This window comes from Etheostoma spectabile, chromosome 16 (genome assembly GCF_008692095.1).
Source record: "Etheostoma spectabile isolate EspeVRDwgs_2016 chromosome 16, UIUC_Espe_1.0, whole genome shotgun sequence".
NCBI lineage: Eukaryota > Metazoa > Chordata > Actinopteri > Perciformes > Percidae > Etheostoma > Etheostoma spectabile.
Genome location: NC_045748.1, coordinates 8233704 through 8254693, shown reverse-complemented (window position 1 = coordinate 8254693; position 20990 = coordinate 8233704). Strand labels below are relative to the sequence as shown.

Sequence of the window (20990 nt, the reverse complement as noted above, 5' to 3'; positions counted from 1 at the left end):
CACAACACCGAACCTGCTCATTAATAATAAAAAGGAGCCTTTCATGAGATACACACTCTTCTTATGCACACAGAAAAACACGTGGACTAATCATTACATTATTATTTTACGGTTGTAATTTAGAGGCTACTGATATTCCGTAAAATAAATAAAGAGAATCAGTAGCTCAGAGCAGACGTGATGCACTGATCGCCTGGAATTAAGAAAGCTTAGCCTTTGATGTTCCTCAACAACACACACACACGTTGGCTGTGTGTAGTGCTGTTGTTTAAAAAAAAAAAAAAAAAAATGAGACCCTACAAATAAAGAATATTTTTTGAAAGATATTTAAAATGAGAAAATATCTTTTAGGGGGTAAAAGATTTTATATAGGCCTATTTTTACATTAAACGTTAAGTCGTCAATAGTTGTGTGTATCTATTAGATTAATATTTGTTTAAATCTTCAATAATTTGTCGTTTTAAAAAAAATATTAGAACAAATTTTAAACTCACAAAGTCATTTTTAAAAAGGGATAAAAAACATCTAATGGGCCAAAAAGTGTCACACATGATTTATCAGTGACGCTGCTTGGCAGCATCATCAGGCCTCTTGTGTTCTGTGTGCTTTCGGTTTTTACAGCACTCTAACACATGAATATGTGTATTAATGCCTTTGATTTGGCCTAATAGCACTGAACGCGTTTAAAAAATGTGTTTTAAGTATTATATCTGTGGCTAAGTGCCTTCCAAGCACTTTAGGCTTTGCGTTACTAGGCTCTGAATGTGCTCATTATATGTTAGAGAATTATTCTACAAGGATCTAAGATGTTATTTTTACAGCCAAATGTAGCTTTTAACGAAATTTTCGAATATATTCAATCAGCCTCGTTCATTTGTATTTCTTGTCCCCGGTCATGACTTCATGTGTCTGATGGTCCAGTTTTCAGCTTTGCTCCTCTCACGTGCATCCGTGCTGCATGCAGGCCTCACTCTGCCAGCACTCAACTCACTGCTTTCTACTATTTGCCAAACACAGTCGATACATCAATGCTTCCAGTCGATATTTGCCATTTAAAACAAACAGTCTTGATGAGATCTTCGACAAAGTGTAAATACCAATCGGGCCAACCACAACGCACATCTCGAAAAACACATTACACGAGGCAGAATCAGGTTTCCTCCACTTTATTGGCCCAGTCCCGCGTCCTTTCCCTCCATACCGTGCTAAAGGTGGTTTGAATCTTACCTGAAACGACACAGTTACAAAACATTACGAGACTAAAGGCCTTTGCGTAGCCTGCTTTGTGGTTTGGAGGCCTAGGCTACATTCTTGATGTGGCGTTTTGCCAAAGACAGCAGTGATGAATGTGAGTCTGCAGCAACAGATGTCCATGCACAATTCTTGGGGTTGAATTTGAGTTTACTCAAGAATTGCGTTTGGACAATCAGTCGCTAAAGACTGTATATCCTCTGCCAAGATTAAAAAGAAGAAATTAAGCATTTGATTATTTAAATCACACGTGTGCACGATCACTTATTGTATAGGCCCAAGGCTGCACCTGCTACGGCTGCCCAAATGCACTTTGACAGTATTGGCTGCGCCTGACACTGAAAACTGTTGTCTTTACTTTTTATTTCTACACGATAGGGAGTTGCATTTCTGTGCATTTTTTCTTGTGACACCCTCGCTGCTCAGCATTGCCTCGGATTTGGCTTATCTTTAAAAAGAGATTTCACTGTGCATTTCCAACACTGAGCTGTTGCAGCAGAAAACTACACCTCAAGCTATTTTTTTGCAAAGAAAAACATTCAAATAGTTCCTATAGCCTGTGGAGCAACTTTCCTCCAAATGAGCACATTCCCTTATTGAGAAGCTGATCCCCTCTTTTGGACAGATTTTTTTTCGCAATTGTTTGATAATTCTAAAGAGGCATTGTTGCAGCCACAATCACTTTGTGACTTTTCTACTGCTGTTTCAAAGCTATTTCCTATACTTTCTCTTATAGCTGCAGTTATCTCATCGTGTCTTTGCACTGGTTGCTAGTTGGAAAGTTAACCCCAAGTCTGTCCAGATCTCTGGCCCCTTAAGATGGCTGAATGGCCATTGCATCTTCAAGTAAAAATGTCATCTCCTTTGGTTTTATCAGAGTCTCACTTTTAAAGTTCCCACCCAAAAAAGGGTGGGAAAGACAAGAATCAAGCAGCACAAGTTGTCTTAATTTCATTTTAAAGTCCGAGGTGAGAACGCCACGAAAACGCCATTTCTGCACCTGTGTACTGTCATCAATTCAGGGTAAGACTGTTCAGTTTCGGTGCCTCAAGATGCACAATGGCTTTCCACGGCTGTTAATAAAAATCCCCTCCTATTTGAAGAAAGGCACTCGGAGCGTTTATGTTCTTCCCTCTGGTGTTTGATAGCTGGTGATGAAACCGAAATGTTTTTAAAAAAAGAAGGAAACCCCTTAGTCCCGTTGGTGCGTCCTTGATTCAGTTCCCACGACGTGCGTTCTCTCGGATCTCTACTCCGTCCGATGCCCCCCCCCCCCAGCGAGCAGCGTTGGATGGGGACAAAAAGAGCAGCGGCGGGCTTCGTACACTCCTGGCCAGACGCTCCTGCCTTCTTTCCATCCTTCCTTTACGGTTGTCTCGGACTGACTGGATGCATGTCTCTCTGCCCTCCTGGCTTTTTCTTTCCGCTGCTCCGACATTCAACGCTGCGGCCGCGACGCAAGGCGGAGAGAGGAGTGGAGAAGGTCCTCGCTTGGTACTGAATTTGAATAACACCACGGGGTGATAAATGTCCATTGTACTGCTTAAGTAATGAATCTCCGCCGTCCTCTATGTCACACACACACACACACACACACGCGCGCACACACACACGCCAGCAGCTGCGATGAGGGACCAGTAGCCCCTCTTAAAGACACAACAGCCCTATTTTCTACCCAAAAAGAGATTACAATCCCGACACTGTTTACTCTCTGACCGCACTGCATGACGTTTAGTGTTTGTCTTGTGCCCCGTCTTGTGTGAGCAAACTAGTGCAACGCTGTAACCAGGCACTTGGACATAAAGCGGTGCCTTCAGCGCCATTCTGCTGCAGAAAAGGGCACCCTACTGTAGGCCTGTGTGGCAAGTGTTGTCCCCAGTCACAGAAAATGAGTGGATTATTATATATTTCTCATGTGACAGAACATTGAAGGGGCGACAGAAGCCGCTTTGTCCTTTATTTCATTTTTACATTAGTTTTATAGCAGTTAGGCTACATAGCAGTTTACACAAAAGATACAATCAAAAGCAAAATATAATACACGCATAACTGCAATGGTTTGTATAGGCTTATTTCCCATGTCCTATTACATGATAAACTATGTTGCACGTGTGCAGCTGTTCTTTTATTTATTGTAAGGTATTAGCCTAAATCGTTTAGCCCTCAGGCGCAACTGTTTACATCGTGACTAATTTATTAATTATTTTTTTACAACTATTAAAACAAAAGAACCAAATTAAAGAGCTCTTTTGAGCAAATTTCAGATTCTATGCCCATAAAACTGCAATAAGCACACTGGGGGGGAGGGGGGGGCTGTCAAGAAAGTTGGCAGGCTTTTGTGGTCGTGCGTAAAACGTTTGTGTAAAAATGCCCCGATATGTATGAGTCAAGAGGTAAAAAGTATTGAGCTCTCTCTCTCTCTCTCTCTCTCTCTCTCTCTCTCTCTCTCTCTCTCTCTTTGCCTCTCTAGAAAATGGAATCTGAATCAAGCTCATCCTCATGTCGTGCATATCAGCAGTTTTCAATGCTGCGTTTGCTCTGCAGCTTTTTGATGCTTACAAAACGCCACTTCTCTTCTCTCTCTCTCTCTCCCCTCTCCCTCCCCCCCCCCCCCCCCCCCCCCCCCCTCCTCTCCTCTCTCTCTCTCTCTTCTCTCTCTCTCTTCTCTCTCTCCTCCCCTCTCTCTCTCGCTCATAAATCATCCTGTCTGATCCCGCCCCAAGCGCAGGGGATCCTCCTCTTTAAAGCTCAATCCGTTTTTTCCCTTTTCATCCTTCTGAAGAAGCCGAGTTAACCTCTGCTGATCCACAGGACCAGAGCCCTTCTCAGACCCAGCCCACCCCTCATTCATTCAGCCAGTCACTCATCCATTGCTCCTTTTTTGAGGGGAAAAATGCAAACCCCTCCATGTCCTCTCCCCTCTGTCCCTTTGCCTTTCTATGCCCTGACTCTTCCAGAAGCGGGAAACTCAGTGAGAAATCAAGAGGGTCCACTTTTCACTTATGGTACTAAGGGTTAAGGATGTAAAGAGTTTTGACAGTATATACTGTGTAACACAGTGCACAGATACATGATTTAAGTTCACCACAGTGAATATACTGTATACTATTAAGATCGCAGAGACAGCTGCACCAGGCGTTTGTTATTTTGATCTACAAATGTTGCCCATGTGTGGCAAAGACTGACTGACAGCTCAACAAGTGATGCACACTATATGTGGGATCATCTGCAGTAGGCTACATTTTTAGTTTGCAGATAAGAAACATCTTCAAACCTCCAAATTAGTTTTTTGACAGCAAAATCTTTATTAGATGTATTATCCTTTTTTGGTGATGCAAACCATCAGGCACTGTCTAGTCAAATGTTGTTTTTCTAGTTCTTACTCCTAAATTGTGTGTATTTGGCTTTAGTTGGTATGAAAACACAATGTTGAATGTGAAAATTGTCCAACTTGTAAAACAATGTTAGGCTAAATAGCAACACAAACACATTTGGAACACTACCAACTATCTTCAGTTGTTGAATGAAGGTCTTTAAGCTCAGTGGCTTTCATGTTGTCTTAGTCTTGGTGGTGTATAGTAAGTGTGTGTGTGTGTGTACACACAGAAACAGTAGGGGACCACTGCACTCCACGCAGGGGCCACTGTGCTTCCCTCCATTCACAAATCAATGTTTAACCCGCTGGCTAAAAGGCCTGGCAGGGGAGAGGGAGGCCCAGTCGGCAGGGGTGGGCTATGAAACCATCCCGTCAAGAGACAGAGAGGAGAGAGAGGACAAAGGGAACAGGGGAATCCTTAAAATAAACCTCCTCTGGTGGAGGCATCTCCTCCCTGCTGCTAGGGCACGGCTATAGAGCATGGAGAGCAGAGTAGAGAGGTTAGAGAGAAAGGCAACACTGTGGCAGGGAATGTCATTGACATTTATAGTTGGAAGCATGGTAGGACATAGAGTCAAATGGACGACAAGGTAAATTGGGAGGAGAGCTCAGTGGACAAATACGAGTCCATCCATATATCTACCTGCTGGAGCACTTCTTTATTCTCTAAAAAAAATCATTATAGGAGCAGCAATGCACTCATTTCATCCAGCAGGCATGATAGAAGTGGGACTGTTCATCTGAACTGGCGGTTTGTAATAGTGGAGGAAATGTAAGAGATAGGCAGGAAATATGATGCACAACTGCAGGGATTAAACCCATAGACAGTGTAAGAAATGGACAATGTGACACCGTTGTTTTCAACGGAGACCAGTGAAGGATACTAGAAGCACTTTTCTGGTTATAGCTGAGCGTTACTGCGCAGCCTCCAACTGAGCTCGATGACGTAGATGTGAGATGAGCAACCTGTCTGAGAGTTGTAAGTCTTCTGGTAGCTGTGCCAAGAGAAATCTCAATCATTCCCAATCTTGAAGAGACTGAGAGTGTAGGTACATGTAAGGGGATGACACAGGCACAGGTTAATTATTGCTAACTAAAAATGCTAGCAACACTACGCTACTGTAAGACAAAACTGCCTGCAAGTTTACCCTGTACTATATGGTAATTCCTCTACTATGCGACAGTAAGTCGTGTGGTTATAACACAATTGTTAACCTATTTTTACAAATAGGTTAACAAAAAGCTACGGAGCCATAACGTGAGCTACAAGATAATGGAACCTTTTATACATTTATGTGTTTCTTTAGAAATAAACTGGACAAATAGAGTCTTTAAATGCTTCAGATGTAAAGTTATTTGCTTTCAAAGTGAATGGCAGTCAATGGAATGCTAACGGTGGCTGAGTGCTTGGTAGCATCAAAATGGCGCCGTAGGAGCTACGCTTCGTGGAAGGACACTTACCCCTTTGATTAAAGCAGACAGACAGAAAATGCAGAAAGCCAATTACAGAGAGGCATAGACATCTCAAAGCCATGACACACAGAAACAGTTATATTATATATTTATTCTGTATCCTACAGCGTCATGTGAACATGCACTTTTGCTTTTTTTTGCACATTCATTTCTTGCTAAGCTGTAACGTTGCTTAGGAACAAAATATTTTATCATTTTGACCAATAAGACAAATCTCATACCAGTTATTTTACTTTTCATTGTTTTTGACAGGAGGTTGCTTCACTGTGTTGTTGAGGGTAAAAAATGTGACCCTGTGACCAGGCTAAACCAATGAAAACACACGACAAACATCCAAAGCATTCATTTGAGTGAGTGCGACCCAGAAGTTTTTCTTGGTGTGAGAAAAGTTGACTCATCAGAGATTAAAGATGTTTATTTTGTGACACCCCTAAAAGGCTAGATTGTAAAATAGATCTTGAGGAATCACCAAGTGGCATAATAGCTGAGATTAAAAGATTAAAAGAAAATGCTCACGTAAATGCACAACTGAGTGTGTCCTGCTTCGCTCTACTCAGACCAGTACACACTCCTACTTCTCCTCTGCCACCAAAACACACACACTCACACACACTCCTTCCCCCCAAGCATGCCGCTGCCTAAACATCCCCCAGAATTCTTTGACAGTGGCTGCACTGTTGCTTGGCAACGAGGCGACGGACAGCGTCATCCAGGGAGTAACAGAGAAGATGAGAAGCAGAGAAGTCTACACTAATCTCACCATTACTTTGTAGAGATCACGGGGCTCGAGGGTGTTCACAAATATCTTGTAATTTGTTAATGTACGTTGGTGTTTGCAGGGCTAAAAGATACAAACGCTAACCTGCCTTTGAGATAATTTAAAATTCCTGTGAGCTTTTAATTTACCACATTTACCTTATTAAATTATGCCTCGACAACTAAAATCTCCAAATGGACTAAAATGTAACAGAATAAAAGTAGAAGATGAGCTAAAGAGAACGGCAAACCTCTCATTATCCTCAGATTTTTTTTTCTGTTCACAACCTCATTGTGACTTTACACCACCGTAAAGCTCATTGTCATCATGCAAGCAGGTATTTTATTTAACAATATTAACATTGAATACATTTGTTGTTAAATCAAATAAAAAAATATTAATATTTTGTTGATGATCTGTTTCATATTCATGAGAGCAGTTGATCCAATCATTCCTGTGTCACCAACTTTATAATGTCATTATTTCAGGCATCGCTAGAGCATTCAGTTTCTTTGTGCTGACTAAGTGGTGTTGTGTAAAGACTGGACTTGACATGCACACGTCATTTTTTTTATACTAAAGCAATTCTGCTAAAGTGCTTGAGGCAAACAGTATTGGCCATCTGGACTAAAAAAAAAAGAGCGCCCAGCCCACTGGCCAGGCCCTCAGTGTATCTATACTGCTGCCTCTTCACACTGTCCAGACCAGGAACATGATGTCTATAAGGTGGAGTATTTACCATTTATACATAGTTTATAACAAACACACTCACTTGTCGCCTAAACATACAACAACATTGTCACTTTCTCTTGTTTGATTTGTGCATTACTGAGCTGAAAGAGGACATTCTTGCAAAAAGAAAATCTTTTTTGTCTATTTTACCAATGTAACTATATGGTTACTGGATGTACTTGTAGTGCAGCAAAATGTGCACCATAGCTGGAAAACACAAACAGATTTGATTTTCTTGTAACTGCCATGACATTTTCGGTTCGTAAAATTTTCCTGAGCATCGAGTGGTCTGAATTTTCTAAACCAATAGATGATTATGTAATCATTCCGTTTACGATAAAAAAAAAAACACAACTGAAGATTACAGTAACAGAAGCTACAAAGATAAACCCATTAGGGGATTGACAGAAAAATGAATTGATATCAATGCTGACAATCGCCTGATTGTTTAAGTAATTTATCAAGAAAAAAACAAAACTCTTTCTCTGGTTCCAGCTTCTTAAATTAGAATATCTGCTGCTTTATATCAGTGTAAATGAAATATGTGTATATGATATGTAGAATATTAAAAAAACAATAATCCAAATCCTTATTAATTGCAGTCCTATTGGAGTCACTGAAGATTTCCACACTCACTGATACAGTGGCCCACGTGAACGTGCTTTCAGATAAAAAGCATTACTCCTTAATGTGTGAAAACCTCACACTCTTGAGACACACAAGATGACATGGGAGGAAGAGCAGACAGAGCGAGGTCGTTGTAGCTGCTGAGTAAGAGGGTATGTGATCGGGCTCAGATCCTGAGTGACAGATATTGACCCGCCCAGCCAAAAGACGTCTATGTGGGAACGCTATTGATTATTGCCACAGCAATAAAGGTCCCGGAAGCTTGTGAGAATGTCACGACTCTGTGCCGCCTATAAGCTACCAGGCCCTGGTCCCAACACACAAACACAAAGACAGAAACACTTTCACTCTGACACATCCTAACCTATGGCCACTCATTCTCTCACGCTAATTAAAGGCTGATGAAAGAGAGATTGGTGGCACAGTGACTGATGTTCTGATGATTTGTGTGAGGGGGATTTTGTGTGCACGAGCTCCAAAGACCATATGTGTCTACTTATTTTCTGTGGCATCCTGCAGAAAATTTGGGTTTATTTTAAGATATTTGTCTTTTAGATTTCTGCTGCCTCTCCAGTACAATAGAGGTGAATGGAATTTAATTTGTGGTGCTCCAAAAAAAAAGAAATGCTACAGTAAAAAGAAATCTGCAGCAACCATTATTTCCCTAATCTGTTTCCCTGCTACTTAGAATAATCTGCAGGACATGTTTTCACTTTTCACTTCACTACTTTGTCACAGCAAACACAGCAGACTCTTGAACCCTGAAACCCTGAGTGGCAACAATTTGTATTAGGAAGGAGGTAGACCTCTCCAGAGTTTGATATTTAAAGACATGCACACAAAAAAATAACTATCTGCATGGCTTGATACCACTATATATAGGTAAAATATTTTTTTTTTTTTGTAATTTGCTTGATCCACCCATTTAACCCAAGTACACAAGCCTCAATAGCTACACTTTTTCCCAGTCTCTTTTCTGCAATCTGGTCGAAACAAAGAAGATTTCCCCTTTCTCTCCTCTTTAATTCACACACCCCCCAATCACACAAACGCCATCTCCCCCCTTGACCTCGCAGTGAAAAGTTAGTGCACCCAAGGTTGAACTCTCCCAGATCTGCCTCCACCACAAACGCTGGGAAAGTGCCCCTGACATACGTATATGTGTGCATGCGTGCGTGTGTTTGTGTGTGAGTGTGGCAACACTCGGGGTGTCATGAATAGGGGAGATTTGACCCTCAACCTCCCTGACCTGTCCACACAAACGACCCCTTTAACCCAACTTTTCTATTGTCAGCCATGACTGCCTTCGTTTATTCAGAGGGCCCCGCCAAAGGAGTCAAAATTCATTATATACCACTTTGCTTACTATTTTCCATCGACATTTATGGCTTTATGTCTCTCCTCATACTTTCACCATTCTTCCCATCATCCTCCTTCTCTTTTTCTTGCTCCCATCACTTGCAGCATCTGTCCTGTCGACCTCAACTTCGCTCTTGAATTTTTGCTTCAGTGCCGAGCAGTTTGAGCATTAATACTAAGGGATTTGCATTCTTAAAGTCACTACAGGTTTAGCCTTACTGAATTCTCAGCTAAAAATATGCCATTCCAAAACTCAAATTTTTCCCTTGAAATGGGTATTTGTATTTTTTCCCAAGTTGCTTCAATATGATATGTATTTTTTTTCTTAGATAAGAGTTCTTTTGCCATAAGTAAGATTTCTTCAGATTATTCAAACTTGCTGGACTGTGTTTGTGTATGTCTTTATTTCTTTTGAAAACAATCCCCAACAACAGCTGTCAAAGGAGTTTTTCAATATGTGCCCCAGGGACCTCCAGGGGTTATTAAGGAGGTTCAAGGTGGTCCACTGCAGCAAAACCTGGACTGAATAATTGTGTGCAGGAAATGCAAGTACATACCAGTTATGACCTCATCAGGAGGAGACTAATAAATAAGAGAATGTCTGGAATGACAAATACCAGCGGCTATTTATTTTAGTGAGTAAAGGAAGCTATCTCCACAGTCAGATCATTTTCTGCTGGGCATATTCCTTTGCTGTGAAACTGTTGGCCTTGTTCCATCAGTAAGTGACCAGACAAACAAAGACAAAACACCTGCTTGAATCTTCTGGCCTCACCTGATCAGATCTATTAAAACGGAATCTCTTCTCAATGACAAATTACGAGTTGTGTTTAACATTTTGAAGGACTAAATACCAGAAACCTTTCAACGTTGTTGTTAGGAACTGCTGTGACTCCACTGATTCAGTGATCCCCCCCCCCCCAGCTCTGTTTAGAGTCTTGCTTCACAAGTGTGCCCCACAGAGCTTTTGACACAGCAGACCATATACAGTAATTGTTGTAACTATTGTTGTAACTAATTTGAACTGATTCATACTATATGCACTGTTGTGTACTTAAACCTGCAACAAACCATCATATTTTGTAAACTAATCGCATGGTTTTGCCAGTAGTTGAAGGTATTAGTACTTATTGTTGCCAAATAAATGTAAAAGTAGAATGAAAATACTCATCCAAGTAACTCTAGAAATGCACTTCTGTGAGGTAGGCTACTTGATCAAATGAAGTTAACATCCCACCATTAACCAAAGAAAACCATAAGATCTGACCTCAGCCTGAGTGATGGACCGTCTCTTTCATCAAATCCTCCCTCTGCTGGTGAATCTCTGGAACTGCTGCCAGAAGAAACTCACCAAAACAATTTACTGATGTACATTTCAAACTACCGTTTTATCTAATACCGTTCTAATATCTCTCTTAAAAACCTACACTGCAGTCTAAATGCGTACAATGTATCCATGGATAAAATAACTAAATTGCATTTCTTGATATTTGACACAGTAGCAAGTCATTGAGCTTGCAGCAAAACTGCTTTAGTTCAGATTGGATGTTAACTGCTCCTCGTCATAGTTTATAACTGTGAGCAGAGATTTCCGAAAAAAACTACAATCTGGCCAAATCAGGCCTTCTTCTTTAGATAACGTTGCCAGACTCTTGTTCCACGGGACTAACGCGGAAGTTGTAATGTGCAACCCTCTTGGATTTGTTCTTGGAAAAAACGAGCCAGTTTAAGGGGGGGGGGGGGGGGTTGAACATTTGGAAAAGGACTTTTTTTTTTTTTTCTTGGACTGCTGACGCGTCCACCGGCTCTGCTGCGCTGGGTGACCGTGGCAGCTTCCACCATGTTACTTCACTTTCTAGTTTTAGGGGCCTTGGTTTTCCAGGCTGATTGTTACTTTTCGGAGGAAATGTATCCGGAGGAGTCGAAGATGCAGCTTCCTACGGTGGTTTTCGCTATTTTAGCCCGAAACAGTGCTCACTCCCTGCCCTACTACCTCGGAGCTCTGGAGAGACTCAACTACCCCAAAGATCGCATCTCTGTGTGGTGGGTTTTCCTGCATGAACACTGTGGACTGCACGCACTGCCAGCCTGTTTGTAGAGGGCTCTCCCTTTTATCCGACTATAGCAGCCCTTCAAAAGGTCAATGGCATTTAAATGAGTTAGTGAAAGCGGCAGCGTCCTACCCCTCCCTGGTTCCCTCTGTGCCTTTCAGTCCAGGCTGCCTTTTCACTCACTGTGGGACTGTGTATGGCAAGACATTTTGAGTTTGTTCAACTTCTGACTGACTGTGTTTTCATAGCAATCATTTTAATTAAAAAAAAAAGGCTAAAACTAATGATTGAAACCAACAAACTGAACAGTCTTCTAAGGGTTTTTAGGAGTGCCTCTGTTAAGTGTAGTTATGTGTCAAGTGATTGATCTCAGTTAAACTCCATTTCTCAAGTTTGTTTTGCTGAACCTGGATCTAAGAAGAAGGATGAACTGTTAGTGGATTGTCTATCACCGCAAAATAGAGATGTGATACCCATATGACACCATCTACAGTGAATAATGATGTAATAACATTACATATTTGGGTAATGGTATTGTAGGTGGTGTGTTCACAGCAGTGTGTGTACGCAGGTTATTGAATCATATAATAATAATCCAGTATTGCAGTAGAGTGGTAACTGCTAATTTATTTACATTTTGGCCCAAAATGGCCTACTATACCTAGTAAGTATTAGTTTTGGTGACCATTTTCTCCTTTAAAGCAAGCTTTCTCAGAAATTGTTGAAACTGTATGAAGGAAAAGAAATCCAAAGCGTTTTTGATAGAAATATCATATTCAATAACTGTTGGCTGCTACACCGGATCAAATGTGCTCAAAAAATGAATAAGAAATAGACAAATGCTACTCAACAGAGCTAACACTAGTAATTATTTGTACGTCTTAAAGATTTGTTGGTATTAATTTCCCCTTAGTTAAATCCGCATTTGAAAACTTATCAGTTCCTTCGTCAGCAATGTGCATATGTCTCTTACAACCTGCCTTCTCTGTGCTCTTCAGGGCCGCCACTGATCACAATTCGGATAACACCACAGCCATACTGAAAGAGTGGCTTACTGTTATGCAGAAGTTTTACCATTATGTTGAGTGGAGACCAATGGACCAGCCAACGTAAGTGAAAATATATGAAGTTATTGAACTTCATTTGCCGTAGGCAGAGGCGGACGTTACCATTAGGCAAAGTTCTGGGATTGCCTTGGGCTCCAGTAACACCTATTAAACTCATGGTTAGCTTGTTTCTTACTCTTCAACTAATAATCATGTCATTCTAAAAATCCATATGCTAAAATGCATGGATGTATTAAGACCAAATTCCATCAGTAACCCCCCTACTAGCGAAGTAGCATGACTTTGTTTGCCTTGGACCCCCAAAGTGCTAAATCTGCTGACCGTAGATCTGAGCAAATCTCATCCAGGACACTTCAATCTGTCTTTCTGTCTGAGGCACCGTGAGGAAGTTTAATAACTCACCTTTTATAGCCTCTGAGTCTGTAGTGCACCTATTAGTCATAGTGGATCTACTGTGTTGCCTAAAGATCACACTTATTTTTACTTAGCATAATAAGGAATATTGCAGCATGCCTATGCTTGTCCATACACCTTAGCTGTGTGTGAGCTAAAGAGGCCATCAGTGGAAAGTATTTGTGCATGTCCATTATACAGTCTGACTGAAAATCTGCTCACAGTTACTGAACTCTATAAACTGGATCATTCTGGATGTATTTTAAGCCATGTGTAGACATTTACTGAGTGGTAACACTTTTTTAGAAACCATTTAGCCAAGTTAAATAAGTTGTAAATAATGAGATAAGAGGAAAAAGTACAACTATGTACTATAATGTCCTTATTATTTCTCCCTGTCTTAGGTCCTATGCAGGAGAGTTGGGTCCTAAGCATTGGCCCAACACCAGATATGAGTATGTGATGAAGCTGAAGCAGGCAGCACTCAACTTCGCCAGGAAACGCTGGGCCGACTATATCCTGGTACATAATAAGATAATCTTTCTCGTGAGAGAAGTGTAAGACTCATATCAGCTCCCTCGTTCCTTTGATTTATCTGATGAGATATGTTCCCTCTTTGCTATTTCATCCAAGAAAAGGTTTTGGCCACGTTAGTTCCAAAGACATGACACTACAATCCCTCCTCCTATTTTTCCCTCGTTTCATTGTCTCCGCTCTGCGTCTCTGTTTCAGTACGCTGACACAGACAATATCCTCACCAACCCAGAAACCCTCAACCTGATGATAGCAGAGAACAAGTCAGCCATCGCTCCCATGCTCGACTCTCAGGGAGCATACTCCAACTACTGGTGTGGTATCACTCCACAGGTGAGAGTGAATAGTGATCGATCACCCACTGGAAGGGAACACATGTGATAAACTGTCTGAAGGAAAAGTCAGTCATATGTTTTGAGTTGGACACATGGGCAGAATGCAAAATTACTAGAAAATAACCTCTTTCTATCCAGATTCCTCCAGCACATGGAGATATGATCCTTGCGCCCACCTGCAAATACTGTTTTTAAAGTTAACATGCTTTTTAAAATATTTACACACACTTCCTGTATATCCTCATCCATCTCTCTCTCAGGGATATTATCGCCGAACAGCAGAGTATTTTCCCACGCGTCACCGTCACAGACTGGGCTGCTTCGCTGTGCCAATGATCCACTCTACCATACTGCTGGATTTAAGGAAGGAAGGCATGAAGAAACTGGCCTTCTTCCCTCCTCACAAGGACTACTCGTGGCCCTACGACGACATCATCGTGTTCGCCTTCTCCTGCCGAGCTGCAGGTTGGTTACTGCTGGTTTGTGGTCGTGTATTTGTAATCTTATTCCCCTGAAGACAAGGAGGAAATGAAAAAAAAGTGTACAAACACACTTAATTTACTTTAGATAAATGTCTTTTAATGGGAAAGTCTGGTGTTACTGAAAAAAGAATATCTCATTTATTCATTTATGGATTAATTCATTTTTGCTGCGACTCAGAGGTACAGATGTACCTGTGTAACAAGGAGCGCTACGGCTACCTGAACGTCCCAGCCAAACCTCACCACACCTTGGAAGATGATCGCCTCAACTTCGTCCATGTCCAACTTGAGTCCAAGAGTAAGAACAGATTTATACAAATTAACAAATACTGACAGAGGAATAATAAAAAAAACCTGATCCAAAGACAAAATAAAATGAAAATAAAAAACAGCCTTCATTTAATAATCCTTGTCTGACTGTATCAACCAGGTCTGTGCATGTCATGTAGTGTTTGTTCAGCTTTGTTTTTTTTTAATGTCTTTCTAACTTGTGTTCCCTTTTTGTCCAACAGTCGATGGTCCTCCTATGCACCCCTCACGATACGTCCATATGTTCCCCAAACAGAGAGATCTCATGGGCTTTGATGAGGTAAAAGACACCCCACTGTTTTTCTTCTGGTAGGGGAGTAGCTATGTTTACAGAAATACAATCATTTCTGATAAATTCAAATACTGTTACATTGCATATTCACGTTTTGATTGTTTTTTTGCAAACATAGTAGTCTCAACATCTGTGAAAAAACATTGTACCTACATTTGTTTTGACTGTCTTTACATATGCTTTTAATTCTGATTTTAAAGTCACACAATGGACTGTGAAACACTCCTGTTTACAGGAGTCAAAGATGGGAGTTACTGATGTTATGACCATGGCTAGGCATCATTTGGATTTTAACAACTCTTGATTCCAATTCCGATTCTTCCTTTCAATTCGGGTTCTTATCAATTCTCGATTGCAATTCTTTAAGGGGTTGAGTAGAAACGGGTTACATGCATATTTTCACAAATAAGAGGAAAGTTTTATTTTGATTCAATGGTGGTTTGCAGTTTTACAGTGCTCTTTCAATGTAAAAATAAAGCCTCACTAGAGCACTGCTTACTGTGCTCCAGGGCTGCAACACAACAAGTGCCAGGCCACTCTGAAAACCAAAATGTGTGCATATTAAATTAGAAAGCAACGATCGGATTTGTAACCAAATCCTCTACACGGTTTCAAACTATTCCAATAAAGAAACAATTCTATTAGAATCGTAATTTGTGAAACAATTCCAAGTAGGACTCGGTTCTTGATGCCCAATCCTAGGTATGACATATGCTGATCTTCATCTTCAGATATATCTGATTAATCTGCGACGGCGTCCTGACCGTAGAGACCGGATGTTGTTCTCTCTGAATGAGCTGGAGATTGACGTCAAGGTGGTGGATGCTGTGGATGGAAAGTGAGTACACTCTCTGGGAAAATCTGAAGATAGCGAGATCACTCAACTTGCAAAGTGTGTCTATGAGAAAGAGAGAAAAATCAATACCGTTAATACTGATAGAGATTGGAGAATGGTCGGTAAGAATGAAAGACAATCCCCTTATGTACTGATACATCCGCTCGCGGTTTGGTTTTATTCATGGTAGTGGGTTCCCAATTAGTATCATAACACTGTTTTTAATGTAAATTCTGAATGAGAGTAATTGGAAAATGTCCTCTTTATTATAGAACTGTGTTTGTCCTCCTTAATCTGAGGTTCCAACTCATTGACATGTCCCTAGTCCCGCCTTTTATATTCCACCATAATATTTACATTTTTTTTGTTCAGCTTATGGTCCATTTCTAATTACATTATGAGAAACATTTTGTGTGTGTGTGTGTGTGTGTGTGTGTGTGTGTGTGTGTAGTGCACTGAACAGCAGCGACATTAAGCTCCTGGGTGTGGACCTGTTGCCAGGCTACTATGACCCGTTCTCTGGCCGCACCCTGACCAAAGGAGAGGTGGGCTGCTTCCTCAGCCACTACTTTATCTGGAAGGAGGTGAGCAGACACGCACATAAGACAAAGTCTTTATTGGTGTGACTGACAGTGGTTTGCAGAGAACAATACAGGTTAAATAATTAAGTGATAATGATGGAATTCTGCTCTAGGGTTGGGGTTTAATTGGAATAATTGTTTCTCTGGACCAAGTATCACATTTGTTTATCAATACAAAACCTTACAAATCATTTTTTGTTGCATTTATAGCAATTGATAAGATTTTAAGAATAAATAAACAATCTGACTTGCAGAACACATTCAATCTACCACGTTCCTCTTTTTTCTTTTACCTTCAATTCAGATCAGCACTCAAGGTATACGGTGTCCCTTGGCAGAGGCCTTTGCCCATTCATCCTATCCGGAAGTTATTTACTGTGCAGCCTAAAAACTGTAGTATGCTGTCCAGGCTTCAGTTCTTAGTGATATCTGGCCGCTCTGCCCTTCCTATTGAGAGGCACCACATGAAAATAGTTAACAGCCCTTTATGCACTTTCTGCCCAATAACAGCACAAGGTACATATCTTCATATGTTCTGGGAGTGCTCTCTTGTTTGTCAGTTCTGGAACAATATTGCATCCAAAATGGATTAATGTTACTGTACCAGTTACTGTCAATGTTCAGCCTTTAAGCTCTCTAGAACTCAAAAACGGGCGGTTTTTCCTGGACTTACAACTGCAAATTAAATGATTCTAACCTGTTGGAAACCACCTCATGACTTGTCTGTCCGTACATGAACTCTTTCCTTTTTGGACGTAATTTATATTGAACTGTCTGTTGATAATTTCTGAATATAAAAAATATTAAATAAATAAAATAAAAAATGTGATCACAAAAAAATTATAAATAAATAAAAAATACATTTTGAAGACTAAAATTCAAAGAACTAAACTTAAATTTTGCCATATAGATTTGCTGTGTGGCTAAATAACTGCATGTTTTGTTATTTGTTATTTAATAGAAATACAAGATTTTGAGATTTGATTTTAAAAGTTTCAAGTTGGATCTCACCAACGTCCCATCTTTTGTTTCTCCATCAATTTAGTTATAATAACAAAATCCTGAATGTTTTTTTTCCTCTGTATTGCATAACCATCTCTTGGTCATTCTGAAACGTTTTCCCATTTTCTCCTCAGATAGTGGACTTGCAAATGGACAAGGCGTTGCTGTTTGAAGACGACGTCCGTTTCCAGGCCAACTTCAAACGACGAGTCCTCAGACTGATGGAGGAGGTGGAGCTGGTGGAGCTTGACTGGGACATCATGTAAACTGGACCAGTCTATTCACACAATTACTGTTCAGGCAGGGATGAGAAGTCAGGAATGCATTGCACATCACTTCTTTGAGAGTCAGTGTTTCAAACACATGTTTTTAATTGAAATCATATTGAAATGATAAGACGAAATGTCAGACACACAATGAGAGCATTTTGAAAGTATGTATCTATCAGCAGGAAGATTGAAAATTTACCGGCTTGTTTTTGTGTGTATTGTGGTTTCCATGATTTCCTGAACATAGTTACACATATGCTGAACAAATGCTGCAAAAAAGATGGTACTATTTCCAACGCACTTGGCAACAAACAACAGCCACATCGCAGCAGATTTCAGGACTCAGATGTTTTGGACATTGGGTTGTTCTTTACTATGGTTTTTGTTCTTCTTCATCCTCTTTTTTTTCTCATTGTGGCTTTACATTGCTGCAGATACTTTGGCAGGAAGCATGTGAATCCTGTAAAGGAGGAGGCCGTGGAGAACGTTCACAACTTGGTAAAGGCCGACTACTCGCACTGGACTCTGTCCTACGCCATCTCCCTGCAGGGGGCCCAAAAACTGCTCAACGCTGAGCCGCTGTCCAAGATGCTTCCCGTCGATGAATTCCTCCCCATCATGTATGACAAACATCCCAAGTACGTATGACGACAGCACTAACACCACTGGCAGAAATTGTACTTTTTCATGGACACCTTATACTTTTCTAGATGAACATTTTGGTTGAAGTGATGTAGTTGTTTTGTATGAATCATTTTCACATTCAGTGATGGTAAAACTTGTTTTTAGCACTCTGCAACCTCCTTCTAACACTGACCTCATAATTGCTTAAAACATGCTTTATTGTAGTCCTAAACTTGTATACACGCTATATATATTTAGCATGGATTGTGGAGTGAACAGGTTAAAGAACTAAAGTGAAGTCTGCGGTTTAGGAGAGGAAAAAGAAGGTCAGGTTTGGCCATAATCTTTATTTTAGTCAGTTTAATATGTAGTGCTTGTCGAACTGAATTAGAACTCCACATTTCAAAGCAGGCTTTAAATTGTTCTAAACAGTTTTCTCTTTATGATGTGCAGTTTTTATGGCAGCATCTCTCTCCAAAAATGATTGTCTGGATTTTCAGCACTGTGTTTGCCAGATAAACTTGAACAGTGAGAGGGGATTCAGATGTGTTTGTGGCAGACTTGTGCTGAGCTTTTGTAAAATTAACATTTCTTGTAAAGTTTATTTGCCCCAGACTGAAATATCTCTGCATCTACTGAATGGAATGCCATGCAATTTTGATTGATGAACTTTGGTACCAACATTTATTTTCCCCTCTGAGTGAGGTTTGGTGACCCCTTAATCTTTTCAATTCTTGTTAAGTTTGAATTAGTAAATGTTTGCATGCTAACACGCTAAACAAAGATGACAAGCATGGTATAAATTATACCTGCCAAACACCAGCATGTTAGCATTGTCATTTTAACATGTTAGTATTCCAACATTAGCATTTTTCTCAAAGCCCCACAGAGCTGCTAGCCTGGTTGTAGAGTTTACTCTTTTATAATTTCATTAATTTTACCAAGGTTGTCTCAAAACAACAACAACATTTATGTCCTCTCACCAGTCCAAAAAAACGTCAACTGCTTTTTTCTTTCCCACCACTAACTCCTCCTTCATCCTACAACCCCCTTAAAGCTTTAGTGCGTGGTTCCTGCTGCCCCCATGAGGAATTCTAAGTAATGACAACACAACTTTTGTGTCCACATGTTGTTTGTTTCAATTACAAAACCATTGTGGCATGCATTAATTGCCTTCTTCAAAACACACACACACACACACACACACACACACATATAAAATATAAACTTTACCTCAAGACCTTCACCTGTTTTTTTATTTATTTATTGGCTGCATCTATATATAACTCTGAACCAATTTATAACCCTCATCTCCCTGACATTAGGCTTAACCAAACAAATGGGGCGTTGACTGAAAGAGATGAAATGCACCTTGGGCTGAAGGGCCTGCAAAACAGAAGGCTTGGCAGTGTCTCTGTGCTCCATCATGTGTGGAAAACTGGCTTATAGCCAACCCACTTTCTCTATTCTCTCTCACCTCTGTGATTCTAATTCGATATGCTTGACTAGTCTAAGAAAGCACAACGACCACACACCACACACCGGTCCTGCTGTCACTCTTCATGCTAAGAGTAACTGTCTTTAATAATCAGCCTCTGTGTCCATCTCTTGTCAAATCAGAAAAGTCTCAAAGTAATCAAATCTCCATCTCTGTGCTTTCTCTGCAGTGAAGACTACAAGTCCCATTTCCTCAACAGAAACTTAGAAGCCTACAGTACACACCCCCTTTTGGTCCAGCCCTGTCACTACGCCGGTGATCCCCAGTGGGTGAGCGACACGGAGACGTCGACTCTGTGGGACGATGACGCTGTACACACTGATTGGAGGGGTTCCCACAAGACCCTGAAAGGGGCTGCGCCGGCACCCGACATGCTGTCAGCCTCCTACAGGGATGAACTTTAGTCCGGAGCAGATGTAGCTGTAGAGAACCTGCAGGTCAAAAGGCTACGAGGTCAGAGAAACAAATGTTGAGAAGTGAAAGTTTCCCAGACCTCATTTCATTCCACTCTGTGTCCACACTGACATGCACAGTGTCATTCAAACAGGACGTTTTTCAGAGCATGTCAGCAAGTGTATGACACAAGATAACTTTTTCCAGATGGAAACAATATAGTGGACAGTGTTAATTTTTTGTTTGTAAAGACATGCAACACAATGGGTGGCAATCCACCTTTTTACACTTTTATTTTACATTTATTCAGAATTTTTTATTATGAGTTTATACGGTTTTAATGACTGATGTCAACAGCATCTCAGTTTGAATGTATGCTACTGATGGTTTGCGTGTTTTGTATGATTGCATGTTTATAATGCTAATTACACAGCTTTTAAAAGATGGCTTTACAAGAACTTTGATCTGTTAATCTGTTGAGCACTGACTGAGGCTCCAGTAGCTGCACTGTTCACAACTTCTGACAAAAGTCTGCTGTTGTTATTTCTTTTTCTTCTTCTTTTTTTTTTTTTTTACATCTGTCTGCGTCTATCTATTCTCCATTTGTGCATGTCTTCCATGGGGACTATTAAGAGATACGTTTGTATTTAACTTAAAGGTACACTGACCCTAATTAATGTTTCCATTGGCTTCATTACCAGTTTTAAAGCTGATGTACCTCATGGTTTCTAGGGACAGTAAAATACTGAT

The 20990-nt window shown here is 40.5% G+C and overlaps 1 protein-coding gene across 1 annotated transcript; it reads left to right on the top strand.

The window, feature by feature from the left end:
• Positions 1-11327: 11327 nt before the first annotated feature.
• On the top strand, positions 11328-20779 carry cercam (cerebral endothelial cell adhesion molecule). The gene is made up of 12 exons (XM_032539039.1): positions 11328-11618; positions 12625-12735; positions 13491-13608; positions 13819-13953; positions 14216-14420; positions 14616-14735; positions 14950-15026; positions 15770-15876; positions 16325-16457; positions 17591-17718; positions 18160-18363; positions 20017-20779. The coding sequence occupies exons 1-12, from the start codon at positions 11416-11418 to the stop codon at positions 20249-20251; spliced, it is 1776 nt and encodes a 591-aa protein (XP_032394930.1). The 5' UTR covers positions 11328-11415; the 3' UTR covers positions 20252-20779.
• The last annotated feature ends 211 nt before the right edge of the window (positions 20780-20990 follow it).